This window comes from Physeter macrocephalus, chromosome 2 (genome assembly GCF_002837175.3).
Source record: "Physeter macrocephalus isolate SW-GA chromosome 2, ASM283717v5, whole genome shotgun sequence".
NCBI lineage: Eukaryota > Metazoa > Chordata > Mammalia > Artiodactyla > Physeteridae > Physeter > Physeter macrocephalus.
In genome coordinates this window covers 100,932,621-100,959,379 of record NC_041215.1, presented here as the reverse complement: position 1 = coordinate 100,959,379, position 26,759 = coordinate 100,932,621, and the positions used below count along the sequence as shown (strand labels likewise).

Here is a 26,759-nt window from a genome sequence, read left to right as displayed (position 1 = left end):
TCATGCCGCATAGCGGCTGGGCCCGTTAGCCATGGCCGCTGAGCCTGCGCGTCCGGAACCTGTGCTCCGCAGCGGGAGAGGCCACAGCAGTGAGAGGCCCGCGTACCGCAAAAAAAAAAAAAAAAAAAAGACTGTAGAATTTTAAGCCACCTCAGCAAATGCTCCCTTCTCCAGTGAAATGCAAGCTTGCCCTGGGCCAGAGCAGCCCTCTGTACATCTGGTGGAGAGGGAAGGAGCAGGAGAGGCAGGGGAAGGCAGGGACCAGCCTGCTGGCGATCTGTTTCATGCAATGAAATGCTACTCCCCTTGTCCAATACACCCCTGACCTAATGTGCCTCTCTGGATTTTGCAGCTTAGGTGCCAAAATTATTAGTCAGGGCCCTGGGTGGTAAAGAAGACAAGCATTCCCAGTTAAAACTGGATTTCATTTTCCCTTAGGAACAATGTGGAGAATATTCACGTTCTGTAGTATTGTTGTTATTTCTAATAGTACTGTTGACAGTTATAGTTCAGCTGTATTCTGCATTAAATAGCTCTTTGGGAGTAACGCCAGTACTTTCCAAATTACATATTAAATTTGTCAACTGATTTTTAGAGTATAATCCTTTCAGAAGCTGGGAATTGTGTGTCCACTAGAATGCTATTCCTACTGAGTGATTTTATGTCAAGAGCCAAATGCAGTTTAAAATGAGTCACACCTAGGATTCAGTCCATGGGCATTTAATTACAAAAATAAAAAAAGACTTCCTTTTAAGGTATAAATCACCAAAGACAGCCTGATATATCAGCACTCCAATAATAGTTTGATTTATTACAGAGAATTTTATGGATGAATCATGTGATATGTAGGTATTTGGTTTAAAAAATTTCTCTTTCATCAGGTATTCTAGAAATTAAAATGTCTGTTTTCATATCCCTGTATGTGTGTGACTTATTTACTCCTTTTGTCTTAAGTAAGTGTCATTTTAAGGTTTTTGAGTAGACTATAGAAATTATCCATTGGAGGTCTTATTTAATATACAAGCTTATATTTAGGATCTTACAGTTTTGAGTATGAAATTGAATCAGCCTGGCCTTGTAGAGGACATGTTTGTCCCACTGTTACAGAAATAAAACCGAAATCGTGGAACGTTGCTCCCTGTCTAGTTCTTCCCTCTTTGACCAGCAGGATGGTCCCATTTGCAACACGCCTTGAACAGAACACATTACGTCCCCGAGTACCTGTGTCTTGGAGTCTGGGGCTCTTCAGCAGAGGTGGCACCACTCCCCTCCCTCTTACCTATTGCAAAGATGGTGTTTTTTTTCAGAAAAATTACAACTGTGTCAGAAAAGGCTTTTATTATTTATTATTTTTAATTTTATTTTTAATTTTATTATTATAAAATTTATTATTTATTATTTTATTTATTTTTCCAACCTTTTGATCTCAGAGTCTCCAGTAGCAAGGTTAAAAATAAGCACCCCTCTCTTGAGGTTTAACCCATTGCAATGCCTTAACCACTTCTTTATTATGCTGAGAACTTGTCTTTTGAACGTGGAACTCTAAAACTTATTATTCAGTAATCTTGATGACAGGCAGGTTCTGTACCTTAAGATGAGAAGGGAAAAAAAAAAACTTAATTACCCTCTAGTTCCTAAAGCTTTTCCTGAATTCTAGAATGGCTATTTTAAGCTGAAGTAGGGGACTTCCCTGGTGGTCCAGTGATTAAGACTCTGCGTTTCCACTGCAGGGGGTGCAGGTTCAGTCCCTGGTCAGGGAACTAAGATCCCACATGCTGCGTGGCTTGGCCAAAAAAAAAAAAAAAAAAAAAAAAATTTAAGCTGAAATAAAGATAGCTGCAGAAAACACACATAAAACATCCAGTACATAAACCCTCATTGCTGTAGGATTTTTAAAGAAACAATTCAACTCACAAAGTGCTTTGTGGAACACTCATAATAAGAGAACATTTATATTAATTATCCCTTTTGGTCCAGGGATGTTTTCTGGAATAACATCTCATCTTTATACTTACAGATGTCTAGAGTTTCTGCTTCAACATGATGCAAATGCATCTATCCGGGACAAGGAAGGCTACAATAGCATACATTATGCTGCTGCCTATGGCCACAGACAATGTCTGGAATTGGTGAGCTGTTTTGTCTTGATATGTTTTCTCTCACACAAACACACATACACCCAAACCTGAAAATGCTGGTCTTAATCTCTCAACAACTGAGCCCTCACTGCCTAATTCAGTCCCCACGGGAACTCACCTGGAAGATATTCTGTGGTAAGCTATTAAATTGTTTCCCTTTACAATATGTAGATCTTTTTGTTCCATTTCTGCCCATTCTAATCTCAGAGCTGACTAACAATTGATTCTTTTCCGCATTAACTTGGACTAGGAATTTTAGACCCTGGTGTGGACACAGTTTGTATTTTGAAGATAATTTGGATGTATCAAATAAGCTTAGTATATATTTCCAGAGTCACACTTAGCACCCCAATATCCAGTAACAGTGTCATAAGATGACTTACAGAACCATTAGGCATATGGGTTTGTTATAGTCCCACATTTGTGGTTTAGGGAAAGAAATCGGCAAGGGTATAACAGCAGAATTTACTGGAATTTCTAAACCACCCCAAATTTCAAACCCATTAGTGATCAAGAAACACTTGATTTGGAGTCTGAAACTCCTCTGTTGGTGTAGGTTACCAGATGCAAACTCAAATGTCTACAGGCACAGGAATATAAAAAACAAGTGAAGTGAGCCCAGGTGTGGATAATAGGGAGTGGTGGGGACTGTGGCAAATAGAGAGGACCTGTTCTGTCTGAGGGGAGAAACAGCTAGTCAGCTGCAGCTGATGGAGACCAGATGGTACTGCAGACCCAGGTTTGCTAGAATAACACTGTTTCAAGAGAAGCTACAAATCTAGACTTTTTGTGTGGAATTTCCTGTTTTGAAAACACTGGGTGGGCTAGAAAGAAAAATTATGGGTTTGTGGCTGAATCCTGACTGCAGGCCATCATTTGCCATCTTCTGAGCATCACCCTTGATTCAGCTTCACCAGGATACGTGGGGTATCCCAAACTCACCATCTCTGGTCCAGTGATAGGTGCCACCTTCCTTACTGGACTCCAACTGTTTTCCTTGTTCTTTTAAAGGAGAAGTCCTGCTTTTCAGAGTTATTTGAAGGTGTGTTTGGTGAAACACTTGCCCTTCATCAACTGCATAGTTTATTGAGAAAGGCGTGAGGCAGAGAGCCCACAAGCAATGGTGTGAGCGCCTACACAGAAATGACTCGATGCCCCAGTGAGGCCCTTTACCTTTGGCCTTGCTGCTGGTTTTTCAAATGGTTCCACTTAGGGTCTTTCTTACTATATTTGTTTTAACTATGAATGTGGGAAAATGTTCATAAAGATCACCCAGTTTGGAAATAAAAAGGTGATTATTCTGGTATTGATTTTTGTGACATTTATTGATGAATTGTACCTACCTTCATCATTTCTGCAGACTTCCAAGTCTGCTTTTCCTGAGGTTCTTGCGGATGCTAAAGATTTCTTTGCTTGACCTTGGGGGTGGCATTTTTTTTTCTCTCCCGTTTAAATTCCATCCTGCTTCCTCTTCCAGTTACTGTGGCTGCATAACAAATTACCCTAAAAGTTAGTGGCTTAAAATAACACTAATCACTTATTGTCTTTGTTTCTGGTCAGGAATTCAGGGGTGGCTTAGCTGAGCCATTCTAGTTAATATCCTATGAGATTACAGTGTCGGGGCTGGCATAATCTCAAAGGCTTCTTCTCTCATTTGTCAATCACGTGGGTAGGAAGAATCGAATTGCTGACGTTCCTTGGGCCTTTCTCTCCGTCTCTATGTGGTTTCTTTTTGCGGTTTTCTCTAGCACGGTGTTTTCAGAATAGCTGGATATCTTACCTGGTGGCTCAGGTTGCTAAAGGTATCTGCCCTGGGAGAGAGTGTGAGTGAGAGTGTGAGGAAGTAAAAGAAAGAGACCATATTACTTTGAACGATTTAGCCTTGAAGTTCACATTTCTGCGGCATCTGTTCATTGCCGCAGTCACAAAATCCAGAGAGGTGAAGTAGATGCCACCTTCCAAGGGCAGGAGTATCAAAGAATTTGTGGACATATTTTAAAACCACCCAGTTCCATAGGAAGAGCTAGGAAGCCAGGGACGTCAGAGCCTTCTATAAATTGAATTTAAAGTAGAATCACAAGTGGCCAAGGGGCAATCTCTTATCTTACAGATGAACAAACCAAACCACAGGGGCATTTACTGGGTTGTCCAAAGTCATAGCTCTGGTCAGTAGAGGAAGTGATACCATGAATCAGGATCTCTGATTTAAAAAGAAAATTTTTTTTTTTACCACATCGTGTTGCCTTCCATTGCTGGTCAAAGCTCTACCACCATCCAAAGCTTTTCAACATAGGGCAAAATCTTGGTAGGACTTGGTTAAGATATAAGGCAATATCACTTCTTCCTTCTAACACCAGCAATGGAAGTTGATCTAGACCTATCAGCAAATAGGATTTGTGTTTAGATCCCACAAAGAAAGGAGTGTGTGTGTGTGTGTGTGTGTGTGTGTGTGTGTGTGTGTGTGTGAATCAGTGGCAGAGTGAAGGTTTACTACTGTAACTACCCATATGAGCCTGCATTCCAAAGTTTACTTAAGACACAGCTGTCTTTAATTGGTTTTCTCTATGAAAACCATATGTCATCATTGGACATATGAACTTTTATTTCAAAGATTGTTATTATAGTCTTGATAACTTGTGCTGTTTTAAAGTACTTTGATGAGTTATCTTTAATCCCATAGTATAATAACTCTGATAATGATTTACCCATAAGACCTTTTTCTATGTAAATAATATATGGCACATTATTTTCCTTTTTCAGGAAAGCCCTTTCAGGGCCATTATTTCTGTTATCCAATGAAAAGATTTTCTGTCTACAGAATGTTTCACAAGTGCTATATGATAATGAAATTATCCCCTTGATTAGATCAACACTGTGATTTACAAAACAACAATGATTCTTGGAAATTATGTACATACTTGACATACAGCACTGTATAATTTTAAGGTGTACAGCATAGTGACTTGACTTACATATATTGTGAAATGAGTACCATAATGAATTTAGTTAACATCGATCATTTCATATAGATAAGAGAGAAAGAAGGAAGGAAGGAAGGAAGTAGAGAGAGAGAGAGGAAGAAAAAGTTTTTTTTCCTTGTGATGAAAATAAGGACTGTTTTTGAACAATAAGTGGGCTTTTTGAAGGGCATCTTTTCTAACTTTAACTTTCTCTCTCGACTAGGACCTCAGTGCACTCATGTTCCTTAAAACTCCCATTTCTTTGAGTACTAGGTGTTAGGAAAGCAAGCCGCTTAACCAATATGCATTGCTGGGAGGTACGTTCCTAAGACTCACCACCACCATGCCAATCTTCTCCTTTATCTCATGACACAAACACCTCAGTCCTCCTAGAGGGTTATCCGTTTTACAAGTTGGTCCTGACTCTGTGTTAGATGCTAGAATTATGACAATGAAAGGCATGATTCTGGTAGCTCTGAATGGCTTACTTGAGTCTCTGAGCAAGAATTATTCATGGAGACTTTTTTTTTTGGCCGCGCTGCACGGCATGCAGGATCTTTGTTCCCTGACGGGGACCAGGGATCAAACCTGTGCTCCCTGCAGTGGAAGCACAGAGTCCTAACCATTGGACCACCAGGAAATTCCAGGGAGACCTTTCTTTATGTCACATTTCCTAGCCTATGTTTCTGGCCTGTGGAAGGTGTGGAGAGAGTAAATGAGTATTTGTGGCCCCTGGGCCTCCCGTAGCAGACCAGGTCCTTTGTGCTTTGGAGTAGAAGTAGGTTTAAAAACGATGGGTGGCATCAGAGCCAGCTGATTTGTGAGGTTGGTAAAATTTGTCTTTTGCCTCTTTTCCCAGAGAGCAATTACTGTGATTATGCATACCATTAATTTTGATGCATATTTTATTTGACTCTTAGTGTGTGTTTACTTGGCATTCGTGGTTTACAGCTCCTGTCTGTGATCATAAGCTTAGAATTTGTAAACCATCCTTTGTGTTCAGTCCATTTTGCTATAATCAAAAAGGAACAGAAATTATTTAAGTTGTTTTCTTTCTATTTCCCTTATACAAAGTACTATTGAATTCATTCAATGAGCAAAAAACTTCTAGAAAGTAGGGTGAACCCCTTAGCCTTGATAGAACAGGTTCAGAATTCTGCCAAGTCTGGCTACTTAGGCCAGTGTTTTCAGCTGGTCTTGATCAAAGATGTACGTACCGTGTGTGCAAGCAAAAATCTGCCCACAAGTGTATGCTGAGAGCTGTCATCAGTCATATTCAATTGGGATCAAAATATCAAAGCGGAACAGAAGAGACTTGGCTAATAAAGCATCTTGTGTCTGAATAAAACTTATGTTTGAGTGGAGGAAGGGAGTTGGCAAAGGAGAGCCCTGTGCCTCCCTTTTCCTTTATCTGGAATGCATCCTTACCGACTCTGGAGAGAAAAATCAGAGTCGTGCCCCTGTTTGGAATTTGTGAGTTTATATGGGCACACTGTTTTTCTCTTACAACGTTAAAAATTTGTCTGTGAAAGAAAGATCTTTGTGGCTTTGTTACTGAAATGGAAAAATGTATGTGCCAATATAATTACATAAATTATCTATGGAAATTTAGAGAGATTGTTTGAAAACTCTAGGCCTCTGAATAAATTCAGTCCAAGATTCTACCATGCCAAATCACTTGGAATTTGGCTGCTTCCTTGGGACCTTCTCTCCCTTTCACTGTTATGAGCTAATTTGAACTTCAACTGGGATAGTTTATGGGGGTGACAAATGCCCCTGTGTGTATATTCTAGGAATTTCTGGGATTCTCTGAAGACAGTTGTATCTTGGGCAACTGAACACTGAAATTATGCTGCTTTTAAATGTGTCTTGTATTTATCATAGGGCTTTAGGAAACCATTACCACCTGGCTTTGTATAAGATGTACTCACATTGGCAGTGCCTAATTAAGCTTCTCAAGACTGAAAAAGCAGGATATAGAAGAGGGGTTTAAAAAAAAAAGGACAAGGAGAGCTACTTAGCTGTCAACTGAGGACACGATGAAAACCCAGTGAACTTGAACCCCAGCCCCAAACAAGTCTCTGATGGCTTTTCTCTATCCCCAGAGGTTCTGCTAAGAGATGGAACTGGAGGTGAACATGACCTCCCAGCAGGCAGACTTCCAATGGGCAGTGGAAACTTCAACAATGCTAGTCTTGTTTTTTCTTCTAGTTAATTCAGTTGAAGAGAAACATAAAATCTTATAGGGAACTCTCATTTAGGGAGGGAGCAGAGGCGTGGGCACAGATATTTTGATGCTGTTGGCAGCCTCCTCACTGCTGTGAATAAAAATATAAGCCCACAAAGTTTGAATCAGAATTTGGATGTGAGTCTATGTTCAGAACATTGGAGTAGACAATATTTTGTGACAAAATGTTCCACTTATCTCTGTGTAACAGAGAAAAAAAAGAAATTTTTTTGGCTTTACCATGAATGAATTTGGCAATTGATGAAAGAACCATTCAATAGGATGTATTAAAATAAACAATTTCAGTTTCACCTTCAGTCTAGTGCTCAGGACAGTGGAGCCATTGCCTCCACATTTCAAAGTCAGATACTAGTTTTCAACCCATGGCGCCCTTGCCCATTTAAGAGGTTGGAGATCAGAGAGCAGATTTCTTTGGAGATAGTTCTGCTTCACATCCCATCACCACTCCCCTGCCCCTATAGCGTGAGAGAAATCCTGATCCCAAGCCCAGTGAGAGAAGCTTCGAGGAGATTGCTTGGATATCTGATATGAATTCCACACACTTTAGGGGGCTGAGTGGACTGGCATGTGATGAATCTAAAGACTGAATGGCTCTGATTAGAGCTTGCTTGCTGGGAAGTTAAATAAAAAGAGGGCTGTGGTTGAGAAATACTCTACCCCCACCAATGATAGGTCAAGAGTGTATGTTTCCCCATGTCCAAATGTGAGCCAAGGGCCAGAGCTGGCCTGGAGTTCTCCTGGATGCTACTCAAGAGGGCTGCCTGGAAGTATGGGGAGGTGTAGGATGCCTGGGGTTGGGGAGAGGGGAATGTGAGCTACCAGCAGAGAGGGGCAGTCACCCAGGGAAGTTGGGAAGTTGTTGGAGAACCTAAATAAGCATCCGAGAGACAGTTTTAAACATCTGACCCAGTCAGAGGATCACTGCCAGAAGGGTGCCAGTCAGTAAGACCATTGTCCCTGTACCCTTGGTGTCCTCCTTTTCTCTCTTCTCTTTAGTCCTGAGGGAAGCAGAGGCAACCAAGAGGGGAAAGGAGGAGGAGAAGCCATAGTCTGGGAAAGAGAGAAGTCAGCCTTATCTCCTTCCCCACTGGGGGAGGCAGAGAGGAGCTTCGGTGCTAAAAAGCATTCAGGGTTTGTTACTACATAACAGACATTGTAATTACTGACATGAAGTTATGTTTGTGACTAAAGTGCCTGGAGAACTTTTTGTTATTTGTTGGAGATTTTATCTGAGGTGGCAGGAAAAGAAGTAGTCTCATAAAGATTATACCAGCTATAGGAAAGGGAGAATAAAGTTATTGTTTGATTATACCCCATGACTCACTGGTTCAGTACAAAGTCACACACTTAGAGTCATTATTTTAGGAAAGATTAACACTCAGCTCTAAAGAAAAAAAAACTGTTACCCTTTAAATATATGCGAATTTAAATATCAACTTTATAAGACATAGGTTCTAGTAATGCCAAGCACTTATCAGGTACCAAATTGTTGAAAGAATGAATCACACCTGTGAATGATAAAGCCTGACTTAGTGATAAAACTTAAATGCTAGTTTATAAGTATTATGGTGACTATCCTATTAGGAAGGTATTTCATAGAATCCACAGGTGAGAGAGAAAATGAAAATGTACTGTTCTGTAGCTTGGCCTTTTCTGTAGATTTGATGACTTCCCAACACCAACTCCAAATTTTATTGCAACCTCTCCTTTATTTTTTTTTTCTTCAAGATCTAAAAAGCTGTACTGATGCGTCAAATTGGTATGAAGACATCTACAAAATTAAAATTACACGCACACACACATGTATACACACTTCCTGTAATTTCTTATAAATAGCTAGTCGGCACTAAGGGATTCAAAGAAGAGGAATCATTGCTCCTGATATGGGAGCTTTAAGGACTCAATGATGTAGCAGAAAGGAAGATTTCTTAAAGAGAATATAACTTAAACATTAGCCTAAAAGAAGTTTATCTGGCCTTCCTTCCTTCCTTCCTTCCTTTCCTCCTTCCTTTCTTCCTCCTTCCCCTCCATCCCTCCCTCCTTCTCTCCCTTCCTTTCCTCTTTTCCCCCTTCGCGATTACAGACCCATTAGGCAGGCCTGAGGAGGGTAGGAAGGCAGTCCAGCTGGGGCCCAAGGAAAAGGATATCAGGAAAGCAGCCCAATAAAGATTGGAACTTATTCAGGGAGAGTGTCCTAAATGTATATACACTAAACAACAGACTGTAGTATATTTGAAGCAAAAACTGATAGAACTGAAAAGATGGAGAAATCCACAATTATAGTTGGAGACTTTAGCACCTCTCTTTTAACAATTGTTAGAACAACTAGATAGAAAATCATCAAGCGTATAGAAAAACTCAATAATATAATCAGCCAAGATGACCTAATCAACATTTATAGACTGTTCCACCCAGCAACAGAATGCATATTTTTTTCAAGTGCCCATGATATCCTGAACCATAAACCAAACCTCAACAAAACTGAAAGAACTGGAATCATATAGAGTGTGTTCTCCCACCACAATAAAGTAAAACTAGAAATCGATAACAGAAAGATACCAGGAAAATCTCCAGTACTTGGAAATTAAACAACAGACTTCTAAATAATCCACGGGTCAAAGAGAACATCTCAAGGGAAATCCCCCAAACTACACTGAACTGAATGAAAATACAACAAATCAAAATTTGGGGACACATATTAGTGCTGAAAAAAATTGTAACACTAAATGCTTACATTAGAATAGAGGGAAAGTCTCAATTCAGTAAGTTTCTACCTCAAGAATCTAGAAGAAAGCAGAGCAAAATAAACTCAAGATAAGCAGAAAAAGGAAATAATAGAGATGGGGGCATAAATAAATAAAACTGAAAACAATGGAGAAAATCAATGACCTGGTTTTTTGAAAAATCAACAAATGAAGTAGTGTATATTACTACAGACCTTGCAGACATCAAAAAGATAATAAAGGAATATTATGAATAACTATGCAAAGAAATTTGACAACTTAGGTGAAATGGACCAATTTATAAAACAACACAAACTACTACAGTTTACCAATATGAAGTACTGATCGTTTGAATAGTGTATAACTATTTTAAAAGTTGAATTTTAAAACTTTCCCAAAAGAAATCTCTAGGTCTAGATGGTATCACTGGAGAATTCTACCAATATTTAAGGAAGAATTAACACCAATTCTACCCAGTCTCTTCTGAAAATTAGAAGAGGAGGGAACACTTTTCAATCCATATGTGAAGCTAATACCCTGATACTAAAAGCAAACAATGGTAGTACAAAAAAAGAAGTATATATATATATATATATATATATATATATATATATATATATGCAAATAATCCTTAAATATTAACAAATAGAATTCAGTAAGAATTATATACCATAACTGAGTGGGATTTATTACCAGGAAAGCCTATTTTGATATTTGAAAGTCAATCAGTGTAATTCATCATGTTAACAGGATAAAGAAGAAAAATCACATGACTGTGTCAAACACTGTAGAAAAAATGTTTGACAAAATTCAACACCCATTAACAATTTTCAAAAAACTCTCAGGAAAAAAGGAAGGGAGGGGAACTTCTTCAACTTGGTAAAGAGCATTTAACAACTTAATAAAGAACAGCTAACATTGTACTTAATGATAAAAGACTAAATGTTTTCACCTGAAATCAGGAAGAAGGCAAGGATGTCTGCTTTCACTGCTCCTCCTTGACATTGTGCTGGAAGTTCTAGCCAGGGCAGTAGGGCAAGAAAAAGCAGTGAAATGCGTAAAGATCAGAAAGGAAAAAAAAAAAAACTTTTCCTCTTTGCAGATGACGATTGTCTACATAGAAAATCCCAAGGAATCAAGAAAAAACAACTAGAAATTATAAATGATTTCAGCAACGTCACAAGATGTAAGACAAACACACCAAAATCAATTGCATTTCAGTATACTAGAAATGAACATGTGGACATCAAATTAAAAATACAATATTATTTACAACTGCCCCCCAAAAAATGAAATATGGGGATTATATGCTGAAAACTACAAAATACTGATGAAAGAAATCAAAAAAGATATAAAATAATGGAGAGACCATGTTCATGGATTGGAACACTCAGCATAATAAAGATGTCAGTTCTCCCCCAGTTAATCTGTAGGCTTAATGAAATTCCTAACAAAATAGCAGCAAGGTTTTTTATAATAGAGGTAATATTTTTCTAAACTTTTTATGGAATGGCAAAGGAACTAGAATAGCTAAAACAATTTTGAGAAAGAAAAAGTGGGAGAAATCAGTCTACCCAATTTCAAGACTTATAGCTACAGTAATCAAGATTGTCAGGTATTGGCAGTCTTAAAGATACATAGATCAGTGGAACAGACTAGACAACCCAGTCATAGCCAAACACAAATATGCACAACTAATTTTGACAAAGGTGCAAAAGGCATTCAATAGAGGAAATGTAGAGTTTGCAACAAATGGTGCTGGAGCAGTTGGACAGCATAGGCAAACAACAGCAAGCCTTAATCTAAGTCTCACACCTTATACAAAAGTGAACTCAAAATGGATCATAGACTTAAAGGTAAAACATAAAACATAGGAAAAAATCTCCAGGATCTAAGACTAAGCGTCTTAATACCAAATAAAAGTCTTAATAGGCAAAGAGCTCTTAATACCAATTTTTTAAAAAATTGATAAATTGGACTCCATCAAAATTTAAAACTTTTGCTCTGTGAAACACCCTGTTAAGAGAATGAAGAAACAAGCCAAAGCCTGGAAGAAAATATTTGCAAACCACATGTCTGAGAAAGGACTAGTATCTAGAATATATAAAGAATTCTCAAAACTCAACAGATAAACAGATAAAACCATTAGAAAGTGAGCAAAAGACACTAACAGACATTTCACTGAAGAAGATAAACAAGTGGCAAATAAGCACCTGAAAAGATGTTCAACATCATTAGCCATTAGAAAAATGGCTCCACTGCACAGCACAGCCCACTCAGTTGCACACTCAAGTTCCCCTGGAAGAAACTTCCAAATCTGTATCTCTAACCTCAATCCTCTCCAAGGTTCAGGCTCATCTGTCAAATGGCCTTATAGATACCCCCATCCAGAGGTCCTTCTGGAACCTGAGTGGGTTCTGAACTTTATGGCACCAAATTTCATGGAATTTTGACCAACAATATAAGGTCAACAGACCCTCGGTCCTTGAAAGAATCAATCCCTCGCACAAAACAAAGCCCTAATTCTCTTTCAAAGCCTTTTCTCATGGGGGACAAGTTTAACAGCCATACCTATTTTTAATAAAGTCATAATAATGGACATTTATTGTAAGCATATTGGGCTAGACCCTGTGCCTACATCATCTCATTTAATTCTCACAACAGCACTGTGAAATAACTCCTGTTTTTAATCCATGTTTCACATGTGAGTATCCTAAAGTACAAAGAAATGGAGTAACTTGCCCTGGGTCTTACAGTTGCTGTGATATAGAAGCAGGACTCAAATCCATGTTTATCTAACTCTAAATTCCAGTCTTTTAACCATGTGCTCTACTGTCTGGAGGACTGGCAAACTCCAGACTTTAAAAGACAAAGCTGTCTCAGAGGATCTGAATTCACATCAACCAAGACAGTGATGTCTAAACAAGATATCACTGAGATGAGCAGTGTTTCAGCTTTGTCAAAGGGAAGCAGGAGGACCTCAGACAGTACCAATATCGGTTATGTCTGTGTCATCCATTTCTCTGGAAAGCCTTAGGCAAGGCAGTCTGCATTTTCTTTTTCTGTCCGGAGAACAGAACTACCTTATAGCATACCCCATCCTGTGAGGGGTAAAAGCACCCTAGCTACAGTTCTGCAGTACGTGCCGTTATTGGAAATCTGCAGCGCTGACCCCTGGACTTCACGTATTTCCATAAAAGCACTCTTCCTTGGGCCCAGCCTTCCTCCTGAAATCTCTGTTCAGTATGTTTGTAACAGCTGCTGTCAGCTTGGCCTCACTCTTCTTATGATAGCAGCTGCCAGGGATGACCCTTTCCAGCTGGGGGTGGAGTGGGTGAGAGTGAGGGGGAGGGACTTCCCAGAAAGATTGTTTCTCCAAAGACACTTTATTCTTGGCAGCCGCCAAGGACTCCTGGCTTGTGAGGTCTAGACCAGGTCCCTCTGATAATCACTTCCCTTCTTGACCCTCATTCAGTAACAGAAAATGTAGAGGCCCGAGCATTTTAAAATCAGACTAAGTGCTCACATACACACCTGTGCCTCCAGGTCACGGGGTGATGATGCTTGCAAAGAACAAAGAGCCCTTCTGAGATTCCAAAGAAGGGTAGAGGCCCAGCCATCTGTAACAGCTGAAAGGAATATTTAGAAAAACCAAACCACTCAGCAAATAACTAAGGTTTATTTTCTCTTATGAGCAGATCCCTATAACCTAAGTGATAACATCACTGGATTTAAATTCTGTGGGCCATTCTGTACTTGGAAAAGTAGTTTTGTTAATAGTAAACAATAACATTCACTTGATCACTGGGAAGCCATTTAGTATCGAGTGACAACTTCATAGCATTTTTTCCCCCCAATTCAAGGATTCAGCCAGCTACTGCAGGTCATGTAGTCCTGTAGTATGCATTTAGTGAAAAAAGGCCACGTATTACTGAACCTGCGCAGTTCAAACTCACTGTTCAAGGGTCAACTGTATTGTTGGTCTGTTAGGATTTTGTATTTTTGTTATTTTTATCATTATCCAAAATAAAATGTGATCTTCCAGAAGAGTACAGGTGCTGTGCTGTGAGAGTTCAGGGGAGGGCACATCCCATTCTGGGTTCAGTGGTTAACGAGAGATTACCCGACACTCGTCAACACAATGCATTTGCTGTGTTTGTCTCTCTAGTTTTCTTGTCTCATCACCGCCACCCCCCCCTCCCCATTTGTGTGAATGTGGGATAGTAGCACCAAACCTGAAATGAGTTGAATGATGGAGAATGTGGGTAGATGTTTGGACTTGGTTAGACCAATTGACCAACACGTCATTTTCAGGATATCAGACGTTTTCGTGATGGTTTCTTTCCTTTTGATGATATTGAATCATCCACTAAATAGAAAAGTTGTAACCGACATCGTACATTGGAGTAAAAGGAAAATGGATGCTGTATCTCAAATTGGGCTCCTGAATCCCATTACCATCTGGGATCAGTCATTCATAAAAGATTAAACGTGAGGCAGGCACACATCTGAATATATGTGTGTCAGTCTCTCCCATCTGTTTTAATTTTGCTTAAAATAATAACAGCTTTCTTTACCCACTTACTTGAATCTGCGTTGATTCTTTTAATGTTCATTAGCCAGAAGTAGTCTGTGGTGTTTAGCTAGAGTTTCAGAATCCCACCAAGATTAGCTTTAATTGAATCAGTAGAAATTTTCTTTAAAGCTGTATATTTTAATGACTGAGCTAGAATCACTAAAATGTTAATTGATGCTTAGAGTGGGTAATTTATACTGTAATTTAAGATTAAAAATGGTATCTGAAGATACGTTATGTTGGTTTACACAGCTTTTGTGGGGACTAAGACCAGGTAAGCAAAATGCCTTTCTGAAGCAGGGTACTTTTACTATCACATAGTTCTTTTAATTATTAAAAAAAAGTGTATTCAAATCTAGTATTTCCTTTGTTCTCTTTTTCTGCAGTTTTTAATCATATTACCATGTTCTTCAGATTTTACATCCCTCTCCAACCTACCCCTACCTCTCAAATAAAACCTCCCTTGTCCTAGGCAAGTAAATTTCACTTGTGCTGAGGCAGAAAGTAAATTAACACAATGATAATATAATTTAGGGTAAACTAAGAATATCATCTAGAAGAGAATTACTTAAACTTAAGAATTGCTCTCAGAAGTCACCATGGAAACATGAGGGCAATGTTACTGTTTTGCCTGGTAATACACAAAGAACTGGATGTGCTCAGCAAGTGGAATTGATCAAATGTAACACCCATGACCCTGAATATTTTACAGGGTTGACTACTTGTCACCATTTCAATATGTCTGTCACTTAATGCAATCAAATGTTTTGCAGTGCAGAACTTCAACTGAATTAGCTCTCAGATGAGTGTTTTTGTTGATAGATAGGTGGATAATGGATAGGGGACTGAATACATTTTAAATAGTATGAAATCCAGCAGACCTGCTGCCTTTTTGTTTTAGATGCCAACTTACAGTGGTGATTAAGCCCCAGAGTTAGATAAAGACTCTAATAATCAAAGCCTTTGTAGATAAGCATTCACATTTTATCAATGAACTAATAATGCCCTGGGAGGTAAAAAAATTAAGCAGACTGACAAAATCTAGGCTACTTTAATTTTCGTTAAAATTATCCATTATCTCTTTTCATCTTGTATGGTATCCCTTCTCTGTTTAAAAGGTTTTAATTTGCAGAACACAGGGCAATAAACAATTAAATGCTGGAAAAAAACAAAAGATTCACAGTCTAAATGTAGAGAGAACATCTCTCTGAATCCCCCAGTTCAACTCTAGTGCTTTTTTCCACATTGATTTAAATATTTGGTGACTTTGGAGACCTGCAGTGTCAAGGATGAGATGAAGGAGTAGATAGTTATTAGTATATGCATAACTACAATCCCAAGACATTTTTCCAGACAGTACTTAAAAAGATAACATTCTTTACTGTTGAACGAAAAATTGGACTGTCACCTGCAGTGGCACCATCTGGTGGTTTCATTTTCAATACACTGCATGTCTATTGAGAACATATACTATACCGGGTACTGCTCACTATAAAGTGGACCCAGCTCCATCCCAATGGACTCAGCATATGTTGTGAACTGCCAAAAATGCAGGCAATAAATGAAAGAACTTTTCTGTTGGAAGTATGTGGTTTCTATAAGATTCTTTGTCTTATCTCAACCCTCAACATGTTTCATTTCATTTAGATAAAGATATCACAAAAAACTTTAGATAAATGCAAACAGAACTGTTATGTGGTTAGATCACTGTAGACAAGATTCAGAATAATATAAAGGGCTTGGGGTTAAAGATCTATTCTTTTTTTAATGTTATCTACAGTTCTTATGTGGCTTAAGGTAGATTTTTTTAGGCTGAATATTTTTTAGACTGAAAACATTCATTCAAAAGTACTGACAATCCTAAACAAAATGTTGGCAAATTAAATGCAACAATGTACTGAATAAGATAAGACCTGCATCGTAATCGAGATAATTGAGCGGGAGTATTCTAGGGATACAAATGTAGTTTAGCATTAGAAAATCAATCAAGGCAATTTACCACATTAACAGAAAAAGAAGAAAAATATCAGATAAACATCTCCATCAATGTAGCAAAAATACTCAGTGTCCATTTATGATTTTTAAAAGTCTTAGCAAACTAGGAATGGAAAGGAACTTCATTAATCTGATAAAGATTATCTGCAAAATGTCTATGGCACACATCATACTTAAGAGTGAAATATTGAAAGGTTTTTTCCCTTACAGTGGGAAACAGACAAATATGCCTGTTGTCTCCCCTTCTATTCAATATTGGACTGGGAGTCCAAGCTGGTGAAATAAGGGAAGAAAAGGAAATAAAAGTGTGGTAGACAGAATGGCCCTCAAGTGATGTTCACGCCCTCATTCTTGAAACCTTTGAATATGTTACCTTACGTGGTAAGAGTCTCTTTGCAAATGTAATTAAGTTACAAATATTAAGATAGGTGGCAGGTTAATTGCACATGCCTATAGGGAGAAATTTTCTTCTGCCTCACACCTCATACAAAACTCAATGCAAGATGGATTGAAGGACTTCCGTGGTGGCACAGTGGTTAAAAATCCGCCTGCCAATGCAAGGAACACGGGTTTGAGCCCTGGTCCGGGAAGATCCCACATGCCACAGAGCAACTAAGCCCGTGCACCACAACTACTAAGCCTGTGCTCTAGAGCCCACGAACCACAACTACTGAACCCACATGCCACAACTACTGAAGCCTGTGTGCCTAGAGCCTGTGCTCCGCAACAAGAGAAGCCGACTCAATGAGAAGCCTGTGCACCGCAACGAAGAGTAGGCCCTGCTCACTGCAACTAGACAAAGCCTGCACGGAGCAACAAAAACCCAACACAGCCAAAGATAAAAATAAATAAATTTATAAATAACAACAAAAAACGATGGATTGATAAGGGTATAAGGTCAACATACAAAAAGCAATTATATTTCTATATACCAGCAACAAAACAAATAGGATATACACATTTTTAAAGATATCATTTACAAAAATATTTTAATTTGCATTAGCATCTAAAATGTTATGTAAATTCTCTTTCTATAAAAACTATAAAACATTATTAAGAAAAATTAAAGATGACCTAAATAAATGCCCTTGTCTTACCATATATAAGGTTAATATGTTAAAAATGAATTGCTTTTCTATATCCCAGTAACAACAAACAGAAAATGAAATTTTAAAAAGATACTAGTTTAACAATTACAATTTTCAGTAGCATAAATATATTAAATGCCCATACCATAAAATTATAATATGTTACAGGTAAAAATTAACTATACTTCAATAAATGGGAAAATATATTCTTTCCATTGATTAAGACTCAATGTTGTAAAGATAACAACTCTCCCCAAACTGACACAGACTCATCAAACTCCCTGTAGGGCTTTGTATATGTGTGTAAATTGAAAAGCTGATTTAAAATTTTATATGGAAATGCAAAGGGCAAAGAATATACAAGGCAGTCTTGAAAAAAGAAAAACCTGGGGTCTTACACTTTCAGATATCAAAATCTGTTATGAAGCTATAGTAATGAAAATAGCATGGCTTTGGAGTGAAGATAGGTAACTTACAATGGGACAGAATGGAGAGTTGAAAAATAGATCCACACATATAGTATCCTGATTTATGATAAACGTGGCAAAAGGGTCTTTTCACTAAATTTTAATTGAATATGCATATGGGGAAAATGAATTTTTTTTATCATCTACAAAACAATTCAAGATGAATTGCAAATCTAGATGTGAAAGTTACAATAATAAAGCTTTTAGAAGAAAACATAGGAGAACATCTTCATGACTCAGAGGAAAAGATTTCTTAAAATAAGACACAAAAATAATAAACCACAAGGAAAAATTGGATATATTGGAATATATTAAAATTTTGTTCATTAAAGGACACCACTAAGAGAGTGTAAAGGCAGCCTTCAGAGTGCAATATGAAAAAGGTCTTGTATCCAGAATATGTACAGAACTCTTATAGAATATATAAAGAAGCCTTAAAAACCATTAAGAAAACAATAAGAAACCCAATAGAGAAATGGGCAAAAGGTGTGAACAGGCACTTCAGAAAAGAGGATATCCAATAAATACATTAAAAGTTGTTCAACTCTATTAGTCATTAGGGAAACATAAATTAGTGTTCTATTGTATTAGTGTGTTATAACAAATTACCACAAATTTAGTGGCTTAAAACAACACAGATTTATTACTTCACAGTTCTGTAGGTTAGAAGTCCAACACAGACCTGACTGCACTAAAATCAAAGTGTCAATAGCACTGCGTTCCTTTCTGGAGGCCCTAGGGAAGAACTCACTTCCCTCCCTTTTCAGCTTCTAGAGGCTGCCCTCATTCCTTGGGTCTACCCCCTTCCTCCATTTTTAAAACCAGCAATGTTGTATCTCTCTGACCCTTCTTGCATCGTCATATCTGTCTGTGTCCACAGCTGAAAAAGGTTCTTCACTTTTTTTTTTTTCTTTGTGGTACGCGGGCCTCTCACTGTTGTGGCCTCTCCCGTTGCGGAGCACAGGCTCCGGACGCACAGGCTCAGTGGCCATGGCTCACGGGCCCAGCCGCTCCGCGGCATGTGGGATCTTCCCGGACCGGGGCACGAACCCGCGTCCCCTGCATCGGCAGGCGGACTCTCAACCACTGCGCCACCAGGGAAACCCCAGGTTCTCCACTTTTAAAGACTTGCATGATTAGGTTAGGCTCACCCAAATAATTCACAATCATCTCTCAATTTCAAGGTCCATAACCTTAATCACATCTGTATATTCTCTTTTGCCATGTAAGGTAGTATAGTCACGTGTTCTGGGAATTAGAACATGGACATCTTCTGTCTACAGTATGCTTACAACTTCACACCCACCAAAATGACGAATGAAAAAGAAAATACCAAGTATTGGTAAGGATGTGGAACAAGTATCACACTCACACACCGTTGTTAAGAGAAAAACCACTTTGTCTTAAAAAGCCCTTTTGTTCACCCTACATTTTTAAAGAGATTTCCACTGGTTATAGAATGCTGCATTGACAACTTTTTTTATTTCAGTACTTTCCTAATGTCATTCCATGGTTCTGGCTCACAAAATTTCTGATGAGAAATCTGCTATAATTCTTTATTTCTCTGGATGTAATCTTTCTTTTTTTCTCTGGTTGCCTTCAAGATTTTCTCTTATCTATAGGTTTCAGCAGTTTGACTAACATGTGTAGAGGTGTGTTTCCCCTGCTTTGATATTTAAAGTACTTGAAATTCTCTGGGCTTTTTTGATCTATGTTTTTTTGGGGGTTGTTTGTTTTTCAGTTTTGGAAAATTCTTCAAGTATTTTGCTGGCTCATTCTCGTTTCATCTTCTGGGACTCCAATTACACGTATGTCAGACTGTTTGATAGCTGTTGATACTTTGTTATTTTTTTCTTTCACTCTTTTTTTTCCCCTGTGTTTCAAATGTTTGGATCATTCAGATTGACCTATCTTCAAGTTCACTGATTCTTTCTTCCATGGTATGTATTTAGTCTGCTGATGAACCTGTAGAAGGATTTCTTCATCTCTGATATCATGATTCTTTGTCTAGTATTTCCATTTAATTCTTTCTATAATTTTCATCTATCTGCTGAAATTCCACATTTATTCATACATATTTTCTACCTTTTCCACTGAATTCTTTAACATTAGTTAACTTAGGTATTTTAAAGTCCATACATGATGGTTTCACCCATTTGGGTCATCAGTCTTTGAGTCTGGTTCTGTATTGCTTTATCTCTTAAAAATAGGTTGAGGGGGTGTTCTTGCCTTTTGTATCTCTCATAATTTTTGAATGAATGATCAGTGTTTTGTGTGGAAGAACAGTAGAGACTGAGGTACATAATAATCACAGCTGGAAATGGATCGGCCTCTTCTCAGTGTTAGTGTGGGCATGCATCAATCTAGTCAGGAACTGAGCTGGTGTACTGAAGATAACCATGCCAACAACAAAACTCAAGTTTTGTTGAGTTTTCGGCAACAAGACTTCAGTACACCAGAGACTTAAAATTCCTCTGGAACAAGCCATTGCTACCTTGAGCTTACAGTGGAAGCTGAGCTGCCAAAAGGTTTTTCTCAGTATTTCTTCTTCACTCTCACCTTTCAGCAGTCCCTGCATCCCTGTTCCACAGGAGTGGTCCTTTTCCATGCTGTTACTTCTGCAGTAGATTGTTTTGTTTTGTTTTGTTTTGTTTTGTTTTGTTTTGTTTTGTTTGACCATGCTGTGGCTTGCAGGATCTTAGTTCCCCAACCAGGGATCGAACCCAAGCCCCCTGAAGTGGAATCGCAGAGTCCTAACCACTGGACTACCAGGGAATTCCCAGCATTCCTACTCTTCTACCCTTTGATAGACAAACGCAGCACTGTATCTATGGTGGTTCTTGAGTAAGAGAGAGGTTCCTGCCACTCCCTGAGTGATAGCAGAACTCTGCTTTTTGTAGATATAACATATAGGCCTAAAAGGATTTTCTGCCGTCCCCAGGGGCAGAGGATTTTTGCTTCTGCCTCTCTTCAGAGGAAGACTGATTTTGCTTTTACCCCTCCACCAGAACCAATGGAATATTGTCTGGGTCCTAGGGATGAAAGAGTTGTCGCCCCATCCTGCTGACCTAAGACTTTTACTTTGTATGAGAGAAGAATCCAGGGAAACAGGCAGCGTTTCCTGTTTATCTTGCAGTGGCAGCCAATCACCTCCTCCGTACCTCCTCCACCAAGGAGGGTTCTCCTTGGTCTCCCATTCTGCCCCCAGTCTTGCTCATGAGCACTCAGTAGAGACCTATGGTAAAGAAATTTCAGTTGAGTGCAAACTCCCCTTGTGTCTGATATTCCCAGCTATTCTAAAAGACAGCTTGGCCTTTAAGAATTCATTAGAAATTTCCGTTGATTTCTTTTTTCCTGCTTTTTTATAGACGTCACTACTTTCACCCATGCTCTGCCATAGGTGAGACAGTTCATGTGTCCCATCTCTCCTTGGGTGGGCTTATTACTCTTCTGAATTAATTTACTTAGTTGCCTTATGACCTCAGCTCTCTGATGAGCTCAAGAAAAGTTATGATTGTGTAGATTATCTTTTTTCTCATTGTTAGGGTAGGAGCAATGTGCTCTTGTAGCTTTCAAAATCCTAAGTGAAAGCAGAATAATGAAACACTTTGGAAAACTGGCAATGTAAATTAAAGCTAAAACTATGCATGCCCCCTGACCCAACAATTCTACACATAGGTATACACCCAACAAGAATGTCTAAATCTGACTACCAAAAGACACGCAAAGAATGTTCAGGAAGTACTATTCATAAAAACCCCAAACTGGAAATTACCCAGTGCTCTTCCACAGTAGAATGGTAAAATATATCGTGGTGTAGTTATAGTGAGATACTATAAAGCAAGCAGAGAATGAGTGATTTACAACTACACATTGCAACATGGGTTAATCTCACACACATAATGGTGAGCAAAAGAAGCCAGATACAAAAGAATATATTCTTTATGATACCCTTTAAAAAGAGCTCAAAAATGAGCAAAGGTAATCTATGTTGTTAGAGGTCAGGATAGTGTTTACTCGTGGAAGGGATTAATGATTGCAAGGGGGGGCATGAGAAGGACTTTGAATCGTTAGTAATGTTGTGTATCTTGCTTGATCTGTGTGCTGCTTACATAGAATTCTTGATACTGGAATGATTCTGCTGGGTCAAGGCATTATGTTTCAGTTAAACTGAAAATTAATGTCCTAGAAGGGAACATATTACTACCTGCTGACATCTGAGACAGCAAAAGCTTGAGAGAATGAGAAAAAGGACATAAATTTTCCTCTTTGGGGGAGACTTGCACAGCTAAAGGCCAACGTAAGAGCATCGAGAGGATGAGGGAGTACTGGTCCAAAGTTTTAGTCCAATTTTGCCATGTCTACCTCAGGTTGATGTCACCCAGACCCATATCTTTTCCATATTCTGTGACCTCAAGACATCTGTCACCATAGTATCTATACAGAAGGCATTCTGTAAGTGATGCTTTAACCACAAAGTTACTAGGACTATTATTTTAAAAGAGCTCTGAGAATATCCATATGGCCCTGTAGTCATGAGGAAATTGTTATAAATCAAACAAGAATTCCCCATTGTTTTGGGTTTTTTAAAATTTTATTTTATTTATTTTTTTATACAGCAGGTTCTTATTAGTTATCCATTTTATAAATATTAGTGTATATATGTCAATCCCAATCTCCCAATTCATCCCACCACCACCCCCGCCCCCGTGCAAACCAGTTCATCTGTACCATTTTTCTAGATTCTACATATATGCATTAATATACGATATTTGTTTTTCTCTTTCTGAGTTACTTCACTCTGTATGACAGTCTCTAGGTCCCACCACGTCTCTACAAATGACCCAATTTCATTCCTTTTTATGGCTGAGTAATATTCCATTGTATATATGTACCACATCTTCTTTATCCATTCGTCTGTTGATGGGCATTTAGGTTGCTTCCATGACCTGGCTATTGTAAATAGTGCTGCAGTGAACATTGGGGTACATGTATCTTTTTGAATTATGGTTTTCTCTGGGTATATGCCCAAGAATTCCCCATTGTTAACACCATGGAACTAGAAATAGCTAATGAACAAGATCGCTTACCTGCTTCCAGGATCATTGTGGGCATAATTTATTGCTCACTTATTGACTTATATCAAGAAAGCCTCATTAACTGAGTGGTAGGCACAGGGATTTTCTTCAGTTTGTATTGATACTTACACAGGAATTTCATTATCTTTTGCTTAACTTTCTAGACTTTAATTTTAAGAGGATGTATGTTTTCAGTGGTAATACCTATTAATGTTTGATGTGGCTCTGCCTTTGAACCTTAAATGTTGTTGACTTTTTTAATGTTTTTTTGAGGTCAGATTTGTCAATTCTTGCTTTGATATGCATAAATTCAGTCATTTGAGTTTTCTTAGGATGATAGCAAAACAAATACTTTATCTCAATTCTCTAATGACCGTGAAATTTAGGTAAATCTGTGTTATATATTGCAGAATTTTTTGGTGTTTGCTTAGGCCACCGTCAGACACCTTATATCATCAGTGTGTGAAATTATTTCATTGAATGCATACAGTGCATACAACTTGGGACACTGAGCTAAAACATAATTATACTTCAGATCCTTTTCAAGGTTTGAGCCTCATATCTTCAGTATGTCCTATAATTGGCCTGGTTGTGACTCTTCTATTTTCTTTCATCCTTTCCTTCTAACTATCCATTGCCAGAATATAAGGGTATGTGTACTGTGGAAGATAGAATTTGAGAGGTCCTTTGATAAACTAGTTCTTGAGTAACATGTTAACATGTTACCCACTAAACAACATGTTATACAGTCAGCTCTATAAGTAGGTAATACTGGGTGAGATTTTCATCTGATTTCATCTAGTATCAATGGTTATTTACCCTTTTTCAGCATAAGTACTCATGTCAATATTTAAAGGATAGCAGTGGAGGTAGAATTGGATAATAGTTAGGGAATGGAATAGAAAGGCAGAGGGGTATAATTACCCTATTCCAGGTTGTTTTCTGATTATAAAACTAATATGTGCTTAATTGTAGAAACTTTGGAAACATCATAGAAATATAAAAAGAAACTTGAAATCCCCTATAATCCCACCATCCAGAGATAACCCCTGTTTAAATTTTGGTCTGTTTTCTTCCAGTCTTCTTTCCCCATGTGTATGCAGATGTGTGTGGGTGTGTGTTTGTGATGTTTTAACTCTCTCAAGGTCTTCAGAACAACAATAACAATAAAACAGGAAATCATTTTTAAAAAGGAATTGATTTAAATTCTTACTCAGGAGTGGGGCAGTCATGCATCAGTTTAATTTAAACTTCGGCAAAAGGAATATTTTATTTGGAACTTGGCTAAAGGAGACAAATTGGGTCCATCTGGTTTTAATTCCCCCCTTTACCAGCTGAGATGAGCAGCTCACCTTCTCCCCAGTCTTCTCTTCCCATGTTGTTTGGCAGAGCTGTACACTCTCTGGCATGATTACCAAATCAAATGAATGCTTCTTAAGTCTGCTTGTAATTAATAACTCCCAACAGAACATGAGTCTTCCATAGGCTTGGAATCTTGCCTAATTTTCTCTAAGATAAGTAATTAGATACTGAGGGCTGATAAGACTCTTTCCTCTGAGCATCTGCCAGACAGCCGGTATCTGTAATGTGGGTAAGATGATTAAAGTCTGAAAATAGCTGGAGGTTTTCTCCTATGTCACAACTGAAGATATTTATTTGTACTCCATCCTCCAAGCCCAACACAGCCCCAAAGGAGAAAAGATTTAAAATGGATTTTTAAAAGGCTATACCTAAAGTCTTTTAGATGGTTTAGTTAGCCTCTGTTTTCTATTTTCTTCTTCATTCAACTCACACATTTTCTGTGCAGTCAAATTAAATCTGAAGGATGGGTTTCTCACTAGCTATGAACACTATCAAGTTAATGATTACACTTTCTCTGGAGCTTGGTCTGTATGCCAGTGGATTCAAGTTTACTAAACTCCTTTATAAGAACCTACTAGGGCACTCCCATCATAGGACTTCTATTTAGAAACTTGTCTTCCTACTAGGAAGTTCTAAGTCAGGTCTCTATACTTCTTGGATGGTAACACTTTCCAAAGGTTCAATGGGAATACTTTTCTTTTACCTGCTTTTATTTCATTCCCTTAAAGCAGGTTTTCTCAACCTTGGCACTGTTGACATATTGAACAGGATAACTCTTTGTTGTGAGAGCTATCCTGTGCATTGTAGGATGCCTTGTGGCTCCCTGGCTTCTCCCCCACTCAACGCCAGTAGGAACCAATGCCCCCTCTAATTTTCGACAGTCAGAAATGTCCCCAGACATTGCCAGATGTCTGTTAGAGGTTATAATCAGCCTTGTTGAGAACATCTGGCCTACAGAATAGTATTCACATGTCAGTGGTCACAGTAAGTTAAAGTAGATCTTTATTTATCAGTGAGCTATAGCTGGGATTCCAAGCTAGTACTGGGAAGAGATGAATGCATCTCTTCAACAAAGTTACTGTTAAATAATTCAGAAGGCACATGTGGAGAGCAGTTGACTGAACACATATTCTGATTTAACCAAGCTGGTACCTCCTAATAGCTGGATTTGGTAGAAGCTTACAGTTTTGAGAAGCTTGGGTCCTACTGTTTATGAGTCATCAGCACTTTACAGATACAAAAGGGAGGCATATGAATAATTCCACACATTGAAGTGCTCATCCCAGGGGCTCAGGTCTGCTTCTGAGAGTGCCGTGCTCTCACAGAGCCCAAGCACAGCTAGGAATAACCGTGGTTTATTTATACGACTTTCTGTAGGCAAGGACTTTCAAAAAATAACCTGGTGGTTTGCCGACAGAAGGAGGCTCGAATTTAATTGGCCCAAAGTAACTAATTATTGTAGAGAAAGGTTTTAATTGCAACAAAGGGTATTGTGAATTTGGAATGAGGGAGAAAGAGGATGCTTTGTTATTGGTGGTCAAGGTGTGTCCTGGCCAAGATACAGAGAAAGGCCATTGGATTAGTTTAGAAGGGAGAATAATGTATGTTAAAAAAGAAAACATGCTTCAGGAATCTTCTTTCTTTCTTGATTAAAATCACTGCTAAGGTCAAATTCTTAAGGTGGGAATTCAGAAGAGCATCTGGTTATCCTAAGGTGTATATAAAGCAATAACATTTGAAGCATAGCTGACATGAAAATTTAAAAGTTAGAGAGGCCAGACAGCAGAAACAAGAAGAACTATAATCCTGCAGCCTGTGGCACAGAAACCACCTTCACAGAAAGATAGACAAGATGAAAAGGCAGAGGGCTATCTACCAGATGAAGGAACAAGATAAAACCCCAGAAGAACAACTACATGAAGTGAGAGAGACAACCTTCCAGAAAAAGAATTCAGAATAATGATAGTGAAGATGATTCAGGACCTCGGATAAAGAATGGAGGCAAAGATCGAGAAGATGCAAGAAATATTTAACAAAGACCTAGAAGAATTAAAGAACAAACAAACAGAGATGAACAATACAATAACTGAAATGAAAACTACACTAGAAGGAATCAATAGCAGA

At 38.4% G+C, this 26,759-nt stretch overlaps 1 protein-coding gene across 3 annotated transcripts in view; it reads left to right on the top strand.

The window, feature by feature from the left end:
- The window catches only part of ANKRD44 (ankyrin repeat domain 44), a 317,462-nt gene that overhangs the window by 230,528 nt on the left and 60,175 nt on the right, over window positions 1-26,759 (top strand). For all 3 annotated transcript variants that reach the window (XM_028480445.2, XM_028480424.2, XM_055089237.1), the window contains one exon: window positions 2,018-2,129. In XM_028480445.2, coding sequence (XP_028336246.1) covers window positions 2,018-2,129 — 112 coding nt within the window. The remainder of the gene's footprint in view (window positions 1-2,017; window positions 2,130-26,759) is intronic.